Source organism: Ambystoma mexicanum, chromosome 12 (genome assembly GCF_040938575.1).
Source record: "Ambystoma mexicanum isolate Mex_15411 chromosome 12, UKY_AmexF1_1, whole genome shotgun sequence".
Taxonomy (NCBI): Eukaryota; Metazoa; Chordata; class Amphibia; order Caudata; family Ambystomatidae; genus Ambystoma; species Ambystoma mexicanum.
In genome coordinates this window covers 852,116,334-852,131,947 of record NC_090936.1, presented here as the reverse complement: position 1 = coordinate 852,131,947, position 15,614 = coordinate 852,116,334, and the positions used below count along the sequence as shown (strand labels likewise).

The 15,614-nt window shown below is 46.1% G+C and overlaps 1 protein-coding gene across 4 annotated transcripts in view; it reads left to right on the top strand.

Moving 5' to 3' along the window:
- CEP290 (centrosomal protein 290) overlaps positions 1 to 15,614 on the top strand; it is a 3,224,991-nt gene that overhangs the window by 3,165,489 nt on the left and 43,888 nt on the right. For all 4 annotated transcript variants that reach the window (XM_069629332.1, XM_069629331.1, XM_069629333.1 and 1 more), the window contains one exon: positions 11,286 to 11,395. In XM_069629332.1, coding sequence (XP_069485433.1) covers positions 11,286 to 11,395 — 110 coding nt within the window. The remainder of the gene's footprint in view (positions 1 to 11,285; positions 11,396 to 15,614) is intronic.

Genomic DNA, 15,614 nt, shown 5'->3' with positions numbered 1-15,614 from the left:
TGCATTTCCCTTCAAAAGGTGGGTCTGGAACTTTTGTGTGGGATTTGCGGTTGCTGGTCTGTCATATTTTGGTTTCCTCTATCGTCAGGATGGTGTTCCATATAGGTAGTTCTTGAATAGTTGCTTTCACATGTACTGATGTTTGAGTAATAAGATCCATTCTCTGCCTCACAATTGGAGTAACTTTGATTATGGTTGTATGTCTTTCCTTCACTTTCTTCGATTGTTATGGCAAAGCCAAGTTGTTGAATCTGGCGTGAACACTGTTCAATAGATTTCAGTATTATCTATCCAGTCCAGTCTTTTTGTTTTGTGAATTCAATTAATTTGATGTCTGTTCATTTCAAAAATTTCAAATTAGGTATCGCATGAAGAAGGTGCAAGGTGTTTGACCTGTTTAGAATAAGACCATCTTCAATGTGGGTCGTCCTTTCTAATTTCATCCTGTTTCGTTTGCTCGGTTTCAATGGGTCTATGAATTGTGGGAGTCTAAGTCTAGGTTCTGAATTTCTGTCGTGGTCGTCCAAGCGATCTTGATTCGTTGGCGTGTTTCCCTTGGTCTGCTGCTTCTGTTGGTGTAGCAGCTTAGGTCTGTGTGTGGAGGTTCCTTCGTTCTTGGTGTGGATCTCTTGGTGTATGTACTTCACTCTAGGTCTGAGATATCTTCACACGACATATCAACTCGGGTTTGGTGTTCTGATTAAGATTCCTCATAGCAATCTATTACTATTAGCGATGAGTCATTAATCTGGGTGTAATCTTGATTGATGGAGTAGGGAACATCTTGGTCATTAGCATCTGGATCTTCTATGGAGTAGGTCGATAGATTTGCTAATAGATCAATCATGGCAGGGTCGACTTCACCTTGTACCGGGGTGGATTCGGCTATAGTTTCCTTTACGAATCCTGTCTGGTCCTGTAATTCTTGAGGAGTATTTTCCAGAGTTGGTTGTCTTTGTTGAATTTTTTGATTAACTGTCTTTGGTTGTGGTAGTGACTTTGTTAGATTTCTGAGGAAAGCCCTTGAACCTTTTTGTTGTTTTTTTTTGCTTGATTCTTTATTATTTGGCTTGGATTGGGCAGCTTGGTGGTGGTGTTCAAATATCCTATATGTGTGCTGTGTTTTTTCTGTCAAGCCAACTTTGTTTACGTTTAGGTCATTTGTTTGAGGTTGTATTTCTTTGGCGTTATCTTGTTTGGAGGCGTTGACAGTCAAATCAATGAGTAGACCTTCTGGTATTGGTTTGGGGTCATTTGGTAGTAGTTTATCGTGTTGTAGGGTGGCTAAGGGCATTCCATCGCCATCCTTTCCAGAAAGTGTGAGTTTTATGCACATTATCATTGAGATTAAGGCACCCCTTAGGTGTGCTTTGTCAGTTCGATCTTGTCTGGCAATGTCTGCTAGACGTTGCTGCCAGGCTAGACTGGTTTCTGCCTCAACATTGAGCCGCTCTTGGATTTTTATCATCAGAACTTCGTGGATATTTTGTTTGGAATATATTGAGGCTAATATGGTTGCTTGTTCTCATGCTGCTTCAAGATTGACTTTCTGAAGTTTCATATAATGAATCATTGTCTGTGGTTACAGCAATCAACATATTCTGAAGGTCAACCATTGTTGTAGAGATGGATTCTTGGGCTATAGGACCCATAGGTTGGCATACGCATCGATTGTGATCCTGGATGGGGGGATGTTCCCTCCCCCTCATTGTGTCCTGATCTCTTTGTTGTGTTGTTCTCTGTAGAGATCATATTAATTGGAAATGGAATAGTAGATGTTTCTGTCGGTTTGGTATAGTTTGGTTCTTTTGTATGTCTTTTAAGTTTCCTGTTTGTTTCCTGCTGCTCCATCAAAGCATCTATTTTTCACACTGTGAACAGCTCCTTCTCGTTGTGACTGTCCTCCGCTTCGCTCACCGAGTTGTCTGCTGTATCGGTAAGGGTTCGTCCAGCGGATTTCCCTCTTCACTCTAATAAGCCCACCGGTGTTGGGAGCTGGCCTCTCCCACTCGGAGTGGACACTGGCAGTCGCCTTCCACTCCTGCAAAATGAGACACATGTTGAGTCGTTTGGTGCACTTTAACCCTGTGTGCCCCTCCTCCCCAGCAATTAATCACAGGTGCTCCTCTCCCTGGGCTCATTACAGCCGATGCTAAGTCCCCTCCTCCCTGCTCCATCCACGCAGAGTTGGCATTTGTTTTAACCCCTAACTGTGAGAAAATGGGGAAACGTGGATTTTCGCCTTCTTTCCCTACTTTCTTTTCCCCGTTGCTGGCTTTTATGTGGAGGATGCATCTGGTGAGGCATTCTGGGAGATGTAGTCCGGGTCTTGACTGTTTCAATTAGGTTTATCATTTTGTCTGCTGTTTTTGGTGACGTATGCCCCTCCCTGCTGTTCTGTTCCTTATCATTTTCCCTTAGCAGGTCTGCTACTACAGGTTCCCCATCACAAAGGGTTGCAGCAATTTTGGCATTTGGTACCGTTGGGGTGGATTGTTCCTGCTGTTTCAACATGGTATGTAGTGCAGATACGGGTGTTTCAGACTGCAAGTTATTTTCGCCATGTGTCACATGGTTTATGGCGGGGTCCTGCTTGATTGATTTTGCTTTAGTGCGTGTCACAGGGCCTGTAAGAGTCTCACGTTGTTTTGAGTGCCGACTTGTCGCCATCATATTATGTCGGCCTGGTCTAGAGATGACCACTGTTGGGGGCTGCTCCGGGTCACCGTGCAGCCCCATACTCGGGTCGGGTGGCACCCGACAAGACACACTGGTGCGGCGCCCACGCCGCATACTCATGGGGGGGGTCTCATCCCACCCGCTCCGGGGACACTGGAGCTCCACACGTGGCCGGGGGGCACCCGGCATACACCGGCCCCGGCTCTGGGGGCACCCAGGCCGGGGCCATCTCACTGGCCATGGTCACATGGCGGGGGGATCACCCCAGTATGGCGTTGCCCGGCAGGGGCACCATCCGGACAGCGTTGCCCGGCAGGGGCACTATCCTCGAGCTGGGCCCCGTCCTTGGGCCCAACGAACACGGTGCAGCGCCGGCCAGGCGCGTACAAGAAAAACACTGGAGTCAAGTTGTGGAGTGACTGACGAGCCGGAAGCGGTTCGCTTCTTTTATTATCTTGGTCACGTGGCTACTGCCACGTGACCCACTACAACATCCTGCGAGCTACCATGCTCCCAGGAGGGGTCACAATGCAACAACCACTGTACACTGGAATGTGATTCCGGTCGCCAGGCACCAATCCAAGAGGCTCCGCCCGCACAGATGCCACGCGTCGCAGCCCCGGCTGGCACGACCCACGCACAGGAAACACCCACCAGCGCGGCACAAACAGCACCCGCTAGGAGAGCCAACCGGGCAGCAAATCCAGACGGACCGGCGCCCAGTCGACGGCAGGCAAGACCACGCAGGTGAGTTTGCTCTGTAGGAGTATCCCAAGGTATAGGATGTATGAATGGGCAAGTTCTGGTCAATCAAAGGGGTGTTTGATTCAGACGAAGCAGGGTTTAAGCATGCAAGGATTCTTTGCCGTGTGCGTCAAAGGATTAAACCCGCAGTTCCACATGCTATGAAAGTTGTAACACGGCAAGACGCAGGATCAGCCCCTAGGTGGATCAAAGGATTAGTCCTGCAGGCTCCACACAAGGGGAAGAATTCCGGGTCGGTCGGTGCCGATTCTGTGAATTGATTAAGAGTGTACCAAATGAGAGGAACTTAGTCTGTGCTGTGGGGCTAAGATCGATGTATAATCAAGGAAGGACCAAGGTTACCTCAGGCTGGGTTTGAACGCTGCTCTGGGCATGAAGCTTGGTTATGCTGGTTCCGGTGTCAGCGCGGTCCTCGCAGGGACTGCAGTGACTGCTTCACTCGTCTGCTCACTTTATTATTTTTGTTTACCCTATTTGATATTTGATTAACATATGATTTTTTGAAAATACTATTTGGGAATTTGCCCTTTGTTGGTTATTTTGAAAAACCGAGGCATTTACAGTGATAAAATTGAGAAATTTAGAAACTTATTTGCAAATTGTTATAGTTGTCGTACACTGTGCCCTTGTTTGTGCCCCAATGTTTTGGAGTCGCCAATCCCTTTTTTCATTAGTACTGATCTGGTAGCACAGAACTAACAAGGTGCACGTGAAAATACTGTTCGAATTATTCAAATTGAAGAAAACAAAAGAATTGTGAATGTTAACTTGAGAACTGGTGTGCACCCTTACAACCCAATTCCTTCTTGCAGTTCAGTATATGACCAGGCAATTGCAAACCCTGTGCCCTCCGTCCAAACCCTTCATACTATCATAGATGGCACACTCGAACAAGCCACAGCAAACCTGTAAAGGACACTTAGAAGATTTTCGCTGAAAACCAGATGAGCTGCCCTGGTATACCTGATCGGGGCAGGGTGTGGGTAGCCACAAAGAATATGCACATGAAAGACCCTGTAAATTCCAACCAAGCTACCTAGGGCCATTCCCCATCACTGCCTGTTAGGGAGAATTCTCTGTTAAGGCTAATTTCCCAAACCTAGTGAGTCCCCTAGCAGCTTTGCTGGATTTTTGGGGTTTATTTTTTTCTCCTGCTAAGAGTGAGACTCTTTTTCTCCCACTCTTAGACATGATTTGAGATATCCTTTGACTTTGTAATGTGTTTTATGGGCTATGGGGTCTTTTACTCCATAGGGTTTCATGTATTTTTGGTAAGTGTGTTACACAGCACTATCAGTGCTTTAACACAGGGTGTCATAGTGACCCCCAAACATAGACTCCATACCCTGGGACTGACTACTGTCTCCCAGGGCATGTAAAGTCACCATTGACTTTACCAGTCTTAAATTGTGAACAGAACCAGTACTGGTCGGGGCAATTCGATTGCCCCGGGGTCTGATGTGCGAGGGGGCACTGTCCAGTCCCCCCGACCGAGCTTTGGCTGGTGTTAGTGGATACTACTTTTTATATTCGACCGCGAATATATTCCTATGGGATTTTCCCATTGTTCGAGGCTACCACTTTTAAAATAGCCTCGAACATACCGCCGGTTTATTAAATTGATATAAATTCACCGGTTGGTATTTTTTGCCGAAACTAGGTTCCAAAATGGCATTTGTGTTCGCTTCTGTGACTCCAACCCAAGTCGAGCCCTTTGTTCCACTTTTTGGCGGGCTTCTCCATAGAAGCCTCCAAAAGTGGTGCCACTCTTTCTGGGTACCACAGGGGGCGTGGGAGGGGGTTTAGGCACCCTGGACCGAGTTGCCTTGGCAACTCAAGTCGCACTCTTGTGTGATTGGCCCAAGTGGTGAGCCGCCCGGCTCACCACTTAGCATGTTTGAGTGACAGCTAGGCTGAATGAATGGGGGTTTTCTGCATAAAAGTAGGGCTTTGGGGACTGGAACTTCAGAAGTCGCCACAGGACCTAAAGAATCTGAGGAGGGAGAAGCCGAGCCGACCTGCAACGACGACACCACCGGTGGAGCCCTGCTGAACCGTCTCACCACTTTTCCCGACGACAGATGAGATCTCCAGCCCGGAGAGTCTTCTTCCTTTGACTGGTTGGGATAACCAGTTTGCTCGTCTTTTCGCCTTCCTGGACCATCTCATGGCTGCCTTGCCTGTGCCAAGCACCCCGGCAACCGGAATATCACGGTTTACCACTACCGCGAAGAAAAGGGTGGTACCTTGTAACCCGGAAACTCTGCAGCTGGTTTCTTCCCTGGCAGTGCAACGACCTTCAGCTTTCCTCCATGTCGAGACCTCCTCTTCCTCTGGACGAAACACCGACTTGCACCCGCTTCCAGGAACAACTGCCCCCGCTGGATCGTTCTTCCCATTTTCAGGTACTGTGTCCCGCCTGGCTTCCCTTGCGACAGATCGTTCGGGGTGACAGTAAATCCTCGACTTTCTAACCTGGGTTAGCATGGGGCCTGTTAACTAACTTTTCCTGACTTGATCGCAACCTTTTGTGAACTATTTACAAAGACTCTTTGAGCATAACCCCACTGTGTGATCCTGGACACATTTCGCTTGCTCTCTCTAAGAGTGGGCCTGGCATTTGAACTTCCTTGCTCTCCAGTAGACTTTGCCTAACCTGCCTCACTGTGGTTCTTTGAAAAGTATTGAGATTTGTGTGCTTTCATAACTCTGCCTTTTTCCCCCTTTTTAAATAACTTATTAGAGTGCCATCTTATGTTAAGCGCTCACCTCTGTCGGAAAATAAGTGGTGTTTCTCATTAAGACTTGTCTAATACGTAATCAGGGTTGTATATATATATAATAGTGACTGTGTGTTGAATTTACTTACCTCTTTTTGTGCTAGTGTAATTTAAAAGTGTGTCTTTAAATAAATAGTTATATACTTTTACACCAAAGCTCTGGTCAGTGTTTGCTTGTGCTACAGTATCTCTGTACCTATTGTGTATACTCTATATACTGCCTAACTCATTTTGAGAGAAGTCTAACTGCTCAGCCACAGCTACCAGGTAAATCTGGGTGGTACAGACTGCTACCAATTGGGTTTACTGCCAACCACCTGTAGTCATAAATCTTTTGCAGTGGTCCCTAAGGGAACTGCACAGGTTTCTGCCTAACACTGCCCTAGTAGGAGGTTCTACCGTGCATCTAGCGCTACCCTCATGGCTCTACATACACCCAGTCTTCCAGTTGTTCCTACTCACAACTAAGGACCCTGGATTGTGCCCCAGTGCAAAGTCCACCCAAACCCATAACGGTAGATGGAGAGCCTGAATGCAAGGTGAGAGCAATCATTTATTCTATAATCATAAGGGAACGTCTTTAATGGACTCGAAAGGATGCAGGGCAACAGTGTGTTCCTGGGAACCCGCTACTGGGTACACGCTCCACAGTGCCTCAAGAAATTCCATTAAGAAGACCAGGTTGGTGGTTGCTCTGTCTGGGCGAGGAGTACTGTCAGCATCACTGGGCTGGCACAGGTGCCCACAATTGGTCTCTGAAAGAAAATCCAGAGTCTACAATTTCAAAAATACCGTATTAAGAATTTTATTATACTTGATACCTTTTTTATTTTGTGAATTAAATCACGATTTAATCCATCAACAATTCAATTGTTATGCAAAAATTGTGCAAGACAATATACATGGCCACAGAAAGAGAGAAAACTGGGATTGAGGCCGCTTTTGAAGATCTCTGGGGCCCACCCTAACTGTTGACCACTTTCTGTCTGGGTGTGGCGTTTTCCATGTGAAATATTGGGGGATCCGGTAGTGGTAAACAAGATAGTCGAGGTTTTCGAGTTTAACCAGCCACAAATTATCTCAACAAATATGACGTTGGATGCATTCAAGGCAACGATGCGCGGGTTGAGGGGGGTTCTCATAGCTGAAATGGCGTATAGACGCAAGCAAAAAAATTGCCTTAGAAATAGAATTGGAGAAAGAGTTCAAACAAATAATAGGTAAAATGGAAACCAAAGTCATTCTGTCTATCCAGAGAGCGTATAGGGTGGCCGCTGGGAAACTAAACTTGTTACATGCCAAGAAAGCTGAAAAGTAATTACTGTACCTTAGACAAAAATATTATGTTAAAGCAAAATTGGTCAGACCATATGTTCGCCCAAATGTTACGCCAAAAATCTGCCTCCCAAACCATTCAGTCAATATCCATTACAGAAACATCCCAGATCATCACGCAATTTATGACTTTTACTCAAATCTGTATGGTCCAAATTTACAGATAGCGGGACACAAACGTATTTAGCATCAATTAATCTCCCTTGAATAACGCACGAAGAAAGAGAAAGTCTATAGGGCGAAATACCCTCTGAGGAAGTCTTACGGGTTATACATTTCTATTCCCACGAATAAATCTCTGGGCCCGGATGGTTTTTCCACCCAACTTTATAAAATATTTCGGAGGGTGCTGATTCCCATACTTGTAACTTTATTTAACTCATTCTCACAATCTGGGCATATCTCCTCGGCTTTGGAGGAGGCAAAAATAGTATTATTTTTAAAACCTGGAAAAGTTCAGCGCGGTTGTGGATCTTATTGCCCCATCGCTCTGATAAATTTAGATGCAAATATCTACTCAAAAATGTTGCCCAATAGAGAACTTACTCCCCTCGATTATACACCCAGATCAGTCTGGCTTTATAAAAAATATCCAGGCTCGTGATAATATACGATGTACTTGCCATTTTTTGGAAAAAGTTGTGAAGAAGGGCCCATCTACAGTCATTCTTTGTCTTGATGCCGAAAAAAGGCATCTGACCGAGTCGAGTGGTCTTTTCTCTTTTTAACGTTAACAAATACTTGGGTTTGGCCCACGTATTATAGAGAAAATAAAGGTAAACTATCAAAAGCCGTTGGCTCGCCTCTTGGTCAATGGACAACTAACCCAATCTATTTCCCTCCAAAGAGGGAATAAACAGGGATGCCCTATGTCACAGTTACTTTATGCCATCTCTATGGAGCCATTCCTTGCGAAATTTCATCAAATCACTGAAATAAAGGGGACAATGTTTGGTGGGATACAGCATAAAATGATGGCATATGCAGATGACATGCTGTTATTTATAAAAGACCTGGGTTCTTCATTGCTACTAATAGCTAATGAATTAAAACACTCTGGGGCTGGGGTACAAACCAATCATACCAAATCCGAAATTTTAAATCTATCTCTTACTCCGGAAGAGGTGCAGACACTTGAACCGCAAACACAATTTGGCTGGGCAAAGGACAGTATTAGACTTATCTGCATAATGGTAACTCCTAAATTAACAGGGTTGTACTTGGCTAACTACCGCCCACTGTTGGAAGAAGTAACAGGACAATTGAAGAAACAGGGTTCTTTGACAATATCCTTGCTCTTTCGGATCAATACAATAAAAATGGTAGTCCTCCCCAAATTCCTCTATTTCCTTCAAGCACTTCCTGCCCAGGTCCCAGCTTCTTATTTTCAGAAATTACAGAGCAGGATTTCGGCATTTATTTTGAATAATAAACATCCCAGGGTAGCATTTGATGTGCTTTCCACTCCGGCAAATAGAGGGGTATTGGGTCTTCCTAAAATGCAAAAATTCTACATAGCTTCCCAACTGCGCATAAAAAGGATTGGTGGGACAAAGACTCGGAGAAGAGGTGGGTACAAATGGAGCGGTCAATAGTTGTTTCCAGATTTTAGGCAGCCTGTGGCTGCCTAAAAGGGAACGTCCTCAAAATATTCATGAGTGAGATCACAAGCTTGGTGGAGGAGGTCTGGGATATTGCTGCTACAAAATATCAGATCACAACCTTCCCCTCCTCTTTAACCCCACTATTTACTATCTAACCCTCCGTTCACACCGGGTCAGGGCTCTCGTGCATTCACTAAATGGAAGCTTGTGGGCTGTATGAAACTTCTTGGCGCGTTTCAGGGCACGGATCCCAAACAGTTTACTACATGCAAAATAGAGCTAGGCCTGAACGAATCGGCCGTTTTCAATATTTCCAGGTCCAACACTGGATATTTGCTCCCCCAAATAAGCTGGCGGCGATCCGGGAGCTCACTATATTTGAGAAATCTTTCAGCACAAATCCAGGGAACAAGGCACTTATTTCTAATTTATATAAAATCATGCAGAAGTACCTCTCGCTTCCTCCTCACACTATAGATCTTGTTGGCAGCAAACCTTGGGGGATCAAATATCACAAATCGAATGGGAAGTACTGTGGAAAGATATCCCCAAGTACACTTGCTCGATTCAGATAAGGGAATGCTGGTATAAGCTGATGGTTCAGTGGCATTATACCCTGATACGTTTGCACAAAATGAAACCAATCATTTCTCGGCAGTGTGGTCTACCAGGGGAATGGGGGCATATCTGGTGGACGTGTCCGAAATTGAAGGGGTATTGGGTGGAAATTGAGGACTTCAAGGTGCAAATATTTGGGGCTGTCTGGCACACTACTATGAAGTGAAACCTTTTGTTGATCCCTAAGATAAAATTGAAACTGTTTTAAAACAAAAATGCAAATCATTCGTTTTTTTTTTTACAATTGGCTGCTCTTCTGTCTATAGCGCAAAAATGGAAATCTAAAGACCCAGCAGATATTGTGGCCTGGTTTTCTAAACTATGGAATGTTGTTGCACTTCAGTGGGTGACATACTCAATTCAAGGCGATCAAAGGAAATTTGCACAAGACTGGGCAGAGATGCTTAAATTCTTACACAGAGATGATAACATTCGATACTGCCCGCAGCCTATCCGAATCCTGGGTCTTAACTGAGTATGTCTTTTTGTTTGCTGATGTGACTTGTTTAATATGTATCATGCTGGAATAAGGGGGTAGGGGGTGGGGGAGTTAAGGGTGTTTATTAGAGGGGTTTTCTTTTTGGGGTTAAATTACAGTTTGTTGTATTCAAAATGCCAATAAAAGATTATTTTTAAAAAGAATGACATATTGTTGATATGGCTCCTCTTGAGGTATGGCTGGATCATAAGCCAGTTTAGCCAGAAATGTCTTGAATATTTGCCAGATCCTGTGAATAGAGCAGTTTCTTTCTCATTGGTTTACCCGCTGCTCACCTTGGCAGTTCTGCCTCTCACAGATGCTTTTCTCTCATCCATAACAGGTCTTGCTTTTTCTCTTTCATTTGCAATCATCTATGCTCCTGTTTCCTCCTCATTTAGTTCATCCTTAAAATATAGAACTTCTTCTGAAAGATTCTTTATCTTCTGAAATTGCATCAGGTGCCGTTTGGATCCGGAATTCCTTAAACTGCTCAATCAATTTTTCTATCATGCCTCCTTAGTTAAAACACTACTGGCTAAATCTTGAGTATCTCAACTCTTAGGTTTTCACCAGCATTTATAATATCTGCCTTTCCACAAAGGCCAACACATTTATTTGAATTGGCTCCCTTTACGGAATTCTTCGGTGCCTCGCTGCAGACTACAATGAAATTGATTTTTAACTTTATACAAAAACATTCAAGGGCTTCTGTGCATGATATGAATGTTAAGAAAGCTGATTTGGAGACGTGGTGGATGTAGAAGTATGGAGAGCATGGCTCACGGTAGGTTGGACACTTTTTTGTATGAGCAGACCACTCCAAATGACAATGACATGGAAGTGTAAAGTAGCAATGACTAACAGTACCTGAGTGAAAATAAAGGTAATTATTAATTTCTAAATAAACACCATGCTTAAAGTTCTTTGTTTCTGTGTGTTGTACTATTGCTCTCTTGTTTGCTAATTCTGTAAAAAGGCCAGTTAATAATTTCTCAGTTTCTCCATTTTATTTACATTTTGTAGGGCATGATGAGTTGCTAGAAAAAGGTAGAAGACATGACAAATTGATTACAGAATTAGTAGACCTTCAAACCTATCTGAAGACATCCAACCTGGAAAAAGATCACTTGAAGGTAATACTTTTTTCTGCTAACTACTATTTGATGCATTTCTCAAGTGTATTATTTCATAGACAGTATAAACTTAATCGCATGAAATGATATAAATACAAATTGTAGAACCCTTTGTTTTATTCTCTTGTGTATGGTTATGCTGATGGCTGTGGTAGTATTTACATTTGAGAAATATATTTTCTTCTTGGATGTGTTTAGTACTGTTAGTAGTTTTCCTCTGATTATCTTCTTTCAGAGATTCTTATTAAATAGCAAGAAAACATATTGTAACTGGTTGCTTACTATATGAAAACACAATTAAGAGCTTCACACAAATCTAATGTAAACATTTCTCCCACATATTGCTCATGTTTTGAAGTTCATCCCTTACACAGTCAGCTCTTCAAACTAGGTGTTGGCACTGCCCGGCTCTGTGCGTGGCCCCAAACTTTGCCGGAATTGATGCCACACTTATATTTCCTCAGGGCCTCTAGTATTTCCTCTTTTCTGCATGCCACAGCCATAAACATTATTTACAGGCGCCAGTTACTCAATGCTTTTCATTTTTCTGACATTACACCACAACCTTAATCGGGCTTCAAAGCCTACAGGGTTTGTGACGGCTCCATGTCCTAGACTGACTCGCATAAAGGTGCTGGTAGCAAAGTTACCGGCACCTTTTCTGGACCGGGTCACTCTGAGTCTGCCGGTAGGGGCACAGAACAGCCGGCATGCCTGACCTGCCAGTAGTTCAGGCCCCTACTGGCAGAAAAACCACTGAATCACTGACACCGTTAACAACGGTGCCAGTGCTTCAGTGTTCCCTTTCCCATGGAGTTGGGAATGGGAACTTACTGTACCGCCACTGTCTGTGATATCCCGGTAACACCGGGATGTCAGGCGGCGGTAACAGTAAGGCGAGGTTGCCGGTAACCCGCCGGTAGGTTACCTGCAACCTCGTAATGAGGCCCCTTGTGTCTGTTTTGCCTAGGAAAGGTCAATGGCATGGAGGAGTGCGCAGGCCCTTTAAGACAATGGGCCTCATTACAAGTGTTATGGTATTCCGGTTGCAAATCCACTGAAATACCACCAAACAGAATTATTGTTACTGCCACTTGTTCCCGCGGATTTGCTGTGGGATTACACGTGGTGGTAGGTGGTGTAAATCCCCATTTTTTGGAGTCCATTGGATTCCATGGGGATTTTGGTGGAATTACCATTGGCGATAATTCTGCCAGCAGTGAATCCACTGATTTTGCTAGTTTTTGGTGGTAAGGGGAAGGATTTACCTCTGTGTTTTTCTGGAGGAAGATCCTCCACCTTTCCACCAAAGTCGTAGTACGGTAGTGTGGTAATATGGCAGTAATGCGTTTTTCGACTGCAGTAACACTGTTTTTTCCTTTACTGCCATACTTGTAAGCAGGCCCAAATGACTCCTAAAGCAAAAAGGGAGAAAGTGGCAAGGCTTTTAATGGCCTCATCAAAATCTGCTTTATGATATGATATGGCATTTATAACGCGCCTATACACAAGTGTTTCAAGGCGCGATGAGGCAAGGGAGGGGGAACAAAGGGAGGACAGACAACGATCCTACTAGGCCAGGTATCATTCAGATTGCGCAAGTTCATGGGATGGGGGAAAGGGAAAGTGCAGAGGGTGGTGAGGGAGGGGACAGTGCAGTACAAGGGAATACGAAATCACAATATAAGTAACGGCCAGCAGGTGGCAAGTGCAAAGTAAGAGCAGAAGTCAGGTGGCGAGTGCTGGTGGTGGGACTGTAGGGATACAGGAACAGTCCCAAGTGTGGTGGTTGCCAGGCAGGCAGTGCAGGTGCATATGACTGGCGGGGAAGTGACCTGGGCCAGAGGGGTGGCCAGGTAACCAGTGCAATTTCAGCCAGGAGGTCAGCAGGGGAGCGGAGGAGAGCAAGCAGAGGCAAAGAGAAAGGTTTTGAGGTGCTTCCGAAACTGGAGGTGGTTCAAGGAGGCAGGGAGGGCTGTTCCAGAGGGATGCCCCAGCGGAGGAAAGAGATCTGCCACCAACTCGTTGCTTGGAGAAGCGACTTTCCCTGAGGGAGTTGGAGGCGGATGAGCGTAGAGCTCGAGAAGGAAGATCTTTAGGAAGCAAGAGTTGAAGGTATTGAGGCCCCAGGCACCGGAAGGCCTTATGGACAATGCAGAGGGTTTTGAACTTATTCCTCGCAGCCACTGGGAACCAGTGCAGAGATTTCAGTCCTGGAGAGATACGATCCCTGGGCTGAAGGCCAAGGATCAGTCTCGCAGTCCTGTTCTGGATGAGTCGCAGAGAGTGGAGGCAGGCAGATTTAGAAAGAGGCGGTTGCAGTAGTCTAGCCTAGAGAGAACCAGAGCTCTAGAGACAGTGAGCTTCTGGGGGAAGGTGAGCAAAGGAAGAATACCTCTGAGGAGCTGCAGCTGGTGGTAGTGTGACCTCTTAGAGACGTAAGAGATGTGAGGAGAGAAGGAGAGTGTGGAGTTGAAGATGACCCTGAGGTTTTTAGCCTCGAAGGTGTGAGTAGGAAGAGAGGCCGGCCAGAGAGAGACCGGAGAAGAGGGAGTGGGTGTGCCGATGAGGAGAATCTCAGTCTTACTGGCATTAAGGCAGAGGTCATTGGCAGCACACCACTCCTGGATAGCAGACAGTCAGTCAGTGATGAGAGATGGAGAAGAGGTGGCCGAAGGTAGCCTGAAAATGAGCTGAGTGTCATCCGCATAGCACTGAAAGTTGGGGCAGAGAGCGACAATGCAGTGGGCAAGAAGTGCCAGGTATTGGTTGAACAGCGAGTGATGGAGGTTAGACCCCTGGGGACACCACAGGTAGAGAAAAAGATAGCGGAGAGGAAGGACCCCAGTTGGAACTGGGAGGGTCGTCGGAGAGGAAAGAAGTCAGCCACGCCAGGGCCTGCTCTGTGATACCCAGGTTATCATGGAGACATTTGAGCAGGATGGCATGGTTGACCGTGTCAAAGGAGGCAGAGAGATCAAGCAAGATGAGGACACAGGGGTGTTGGAATTAAGGTTAGCGAGCAGGTCTTCATGGATGTTCAGAAGAGCAGTTTCCGTACTTCTGGCAGCTCTAAAGCCAGACTGATGGTCATGAAGACAACCAACAGATTCAGTGTGGCAATTAAGCTGGGAGATGGCCAGCTTTTCTAGGAGTTTGCCCAGGAAGGGAGTGATGGAAACTGGACGATAGTTAGCCAGGCAGGAGGGGTCCGCAGAAGGTTTCTTAAGAAGCTGGTGCACATGGGAGTGCTTCAGGGGGGATGGGAAGACTTCAGTGGTGAAGGAGTGGTTGCAGAAGTCAGCCAGGGCAAGAGCCAGGGAGTCAATGTGGTCCTTGATGGTTTTGGAGGAACAGGGGTGAACCTGTTTGGACAAGACTTTCATAGATCGGACTTGTCTAGAAACCTTGTCTGCAGTGAACAGGGGAAAGGCAGAGAAGGAGGGAGAAGAGGTGGCTGTCGAAGAGCCAGAGGAGGGGTAGGGGGGGAGGGGAGAGGAGGAGAGTGAGGACAGGATGTCCTGAGTTTTAGAGATGAAGTGAGAGGCCAGTGCCATGCAGACGGCCTGGGAGGGGACAGGAGAGGTAGAGACTGTGGCAGGATTGGCCAGTTCCTTGCAGATTTTAAACAGTTCAGCTGAGTTGTTAGATGCCGCAGAGACGGGGGTTTGGATACGCGGGTTCTTGGTGGGGACTGAGAGCCGGTATTGCCTTTGGAGCAGGCGGCAGGCCAGTTTGTCAGAGGATGTACATGAAGCGCGCCATTTCCTCTCAGCCTCCCTGCACTTACTTTTAAGGGTGAGGAGGTCTGAGTCGTACCAGGAGTTGCACTTGGCTTTGGGCTTCAGGCGGATTCCAATGACAGGGTCAAGAGTATCAGATAGAGCAGAGTGGAGCATGGACAGGGCTGTATCAGGGTGAGAGTCAGCCAAAGGGGGAGGCGGGAAGTGGCGGCGAAAGCCTCGACTGACACGCTTCATGGGTTGGATGACCGAGAAGGTGGGTGGCAGTGATGGAGGTGGCTTGGCCTGGGGGGTAGAGAGGGTGAGATGGGTGGAAAGGAGAAAGTGATCACTCCAGGAGAGAGGAGTGGTGAGAGGGACAGAAAGGGGGAAGGTCTGAGGAGATCAGAACATCCAGAGTGTGCCCTGCAGAGGGAGTCAGGCCTGAGGGGAGAATAGAGAGTGAGATTGAGTTGCAGAGGTCGCAAAAAGAGTCC